Source organism: Propithecus coquereli, unplaced genomic scaffold (assembly GCF_000956105.1).
Source record: "Propithecus coquereli isolate 6110/MARCELLA unplaced genomic scaffold, Pcoq_1.0 Scaffold49, whole genome shotgun sequence".
NCBI lineage: Eukaryota > Metazoa > Chordata > Mammalia > Primates > Indriidae > Propithecus > Propithecus coquereli.
Genome location: NW_012150729.1, coordinates 3,389,461 through 3,391,643, shown reverse-complemented (window position 1 = coordinate 3,391,643; position 2,183 = coordinate 3,389,461). Strand labels below are relative to the sequence as shown.

At 29.8% G+C, this 2,183-nt stretch overlaps 1 protein-coding gene across 1 annotated transcript in view; it reads right to left on the bottom strand.

Annotated features, from left to right (window-relative positions):
* Window positions 1-778: 778 nt before the first annotated feature.
* GCA (grancalcin, EF-hand calcium binding protein) overlaps window positions 779-2,183 on the bottom strand; it is a 41,066-nt gene continuing 39,661 nt past the window's right edge. The window contains exon 5 of the mRNA XM_012655817.1: window positions 779-936. Within this exon, the coding sequence (XP_012511271.1) occupies window positions 779-936 (158 nt within the window). The remainder of the gene's footprint in view (window positions 937-2,183) is intronic.

Sequence of the window (2,183 nt, the reverse complement as noted above, 5' to 3'; positions counted from 1 at the left end):
TTCAAGGATTAGTAATCTTATAATTAACTCCTCCATATAGTCTCCTCAAATGCCATTATAATTATAATAGCATTGAAATGATATGGCACCCTTCCTCCAAATGTTAAAGAAATAAGATAAAAATATTGAGGAATCCCTAGCTTTTTATCTCCTAGGCAACTGAGTATTTCAATTAAAGGGACATTACCTCTTTTTAGCTGAAATTTGCATTTTATAATTTTGATGGAAAAATATATTGTATCAGAACGTCTGCCAGTTAAAGAATAATATATTTTTTAAAAGAACGTGTGTAATCACTTGAAACTGTCAGTCATCTGATATAAAGCAGTTCACTCACATCTGGCTAAGTAGTACCTTGGAATGCTTTAAACAAAATGAAATGATCTACCAAAACACATACTAACTACTTCCTAGTCTTTATGCACATAATGTAGCATGAAATCATGATGCTTTTGGAATATTCTGTGCAGAAATATTTATTTTTTAGCAAATATTTTCTTCAAACATTGGTATGTGGTATTGACAGTGTAATCTACTTGCACAACTAGTTTTGCAATAACCTACAGATAACTGTAAATAAGAAAAATGTAAATTTCATGTAAAAATGATTGCAAATTTTTGGTAGCTCAAAGAAGTGTACAAGTTGTACTGAAAATATAGTATATATACATAATTTAAGAATGAAGCATATAATTTCTGATCTATTTATACATGAAAAATCCAAGAATTTATAAAAGAAATTATTTTGGGGAAAAAGAAAGTAAATCTCATTAGCTAGCTAGGATACTTTATTACTAGAGAAGCCAACTATTTCCAACATTTTACTAGGTACAGTACTAGGTATAGGCATGGTGGTGCTGATGTATTTCATGAAATCACATAATTGTAACAGTGCTACAGTTTTACTGAGTTCCATCAGGACACCAGTAAGCCTGACTGAGTGGTAAAAAACATTAAAGAAACATAAAAACAGTTAATTTATTATTGCCTGTCAAGACCACAATAGTAATTGACTAAAACATTTATTGCTTATTTAAAATTTCTGATGGCTAAACAGGCTTTAAGTTATGTGCGAAATAACTTTTTTATTAATTATGCTTGATTCTTTTTATTAACTAAGAATGAAAATATCCAGATACTACTTTCTTTTGCCTTAGTTTCATACTTTCTTAAATTTCCACCCTGTTGCTTCTCTATTATGTTTAAGAAAAAAAAATCAAACAATCTTCAAAGAAAATTTTTAAATAAAATTTGTTGATCATAATGTGGCATGTACTAAACTAAGGTCTGTTTATAGTCTGTTTAGGGACTTAGACACCCCAGTCTTCCTTTTCAAGATTTAAAAAACCAAGAGAACATTTCTCTATGTGATAAATGAAAAACCAAACCAAATACAGATAACAGAAAACATTGTATGAATATCTATAAGTGAGGCCAATCAGAAAATGAAAATCCAAGTATGAAAAGGCTAAATATTTTTAAATTTGCCATTAGATAAATTATTATCTCTTTCCATAAGATAAATTTGAGGATACTATATTTAGATATCTATAGGAAATTAAATATGCATCTAAAAGTTCAGCAAATCCTAAAATCATTTTAAAATGGCCTATAACTTTCAAAAAACCATGAATCTTTGATTAGCATGTTTTTGAAACATACTAGCATTGTTCAGGTTATCCTTTGAAATTTCAGTAATCATAGCAAAATAAAATGTAAGTAATATAGTCAACTAAAATGCAAATGACTGTATGCATGTATCCGTACATATTTACATTCTAATGGTGAAGGGAAAAGGTTGGAATTCCTCCACCATGTATCAGAATTAAGAACTAATAATTCCTGGCATATATGTCTTTCAACATAGCTATTAAATGATGATCTAGGCCAATTTTCACTTACTGTAGGCTTTCCAAATTGCCACCAGCTCTGATGTTACAGCAGGGTTACACCAGAAAACACAATAGCACACAGGCAAAAACCCTACTCATTCGCTAACTGCATAGGACATCATAGTGATGCAGAAGTGTTGCCAATGTCTAGTTACTATATATTCAGATATAGAGAAGCACACCTGAGTTTTGAATGCTGGCAAAATAATACATAAAGCTGCATATTACCAAGCTACTTGGATAAAAGAAATATTAAGTATGTAAGACTCTTTCTTTATATGCCTAAAAAAA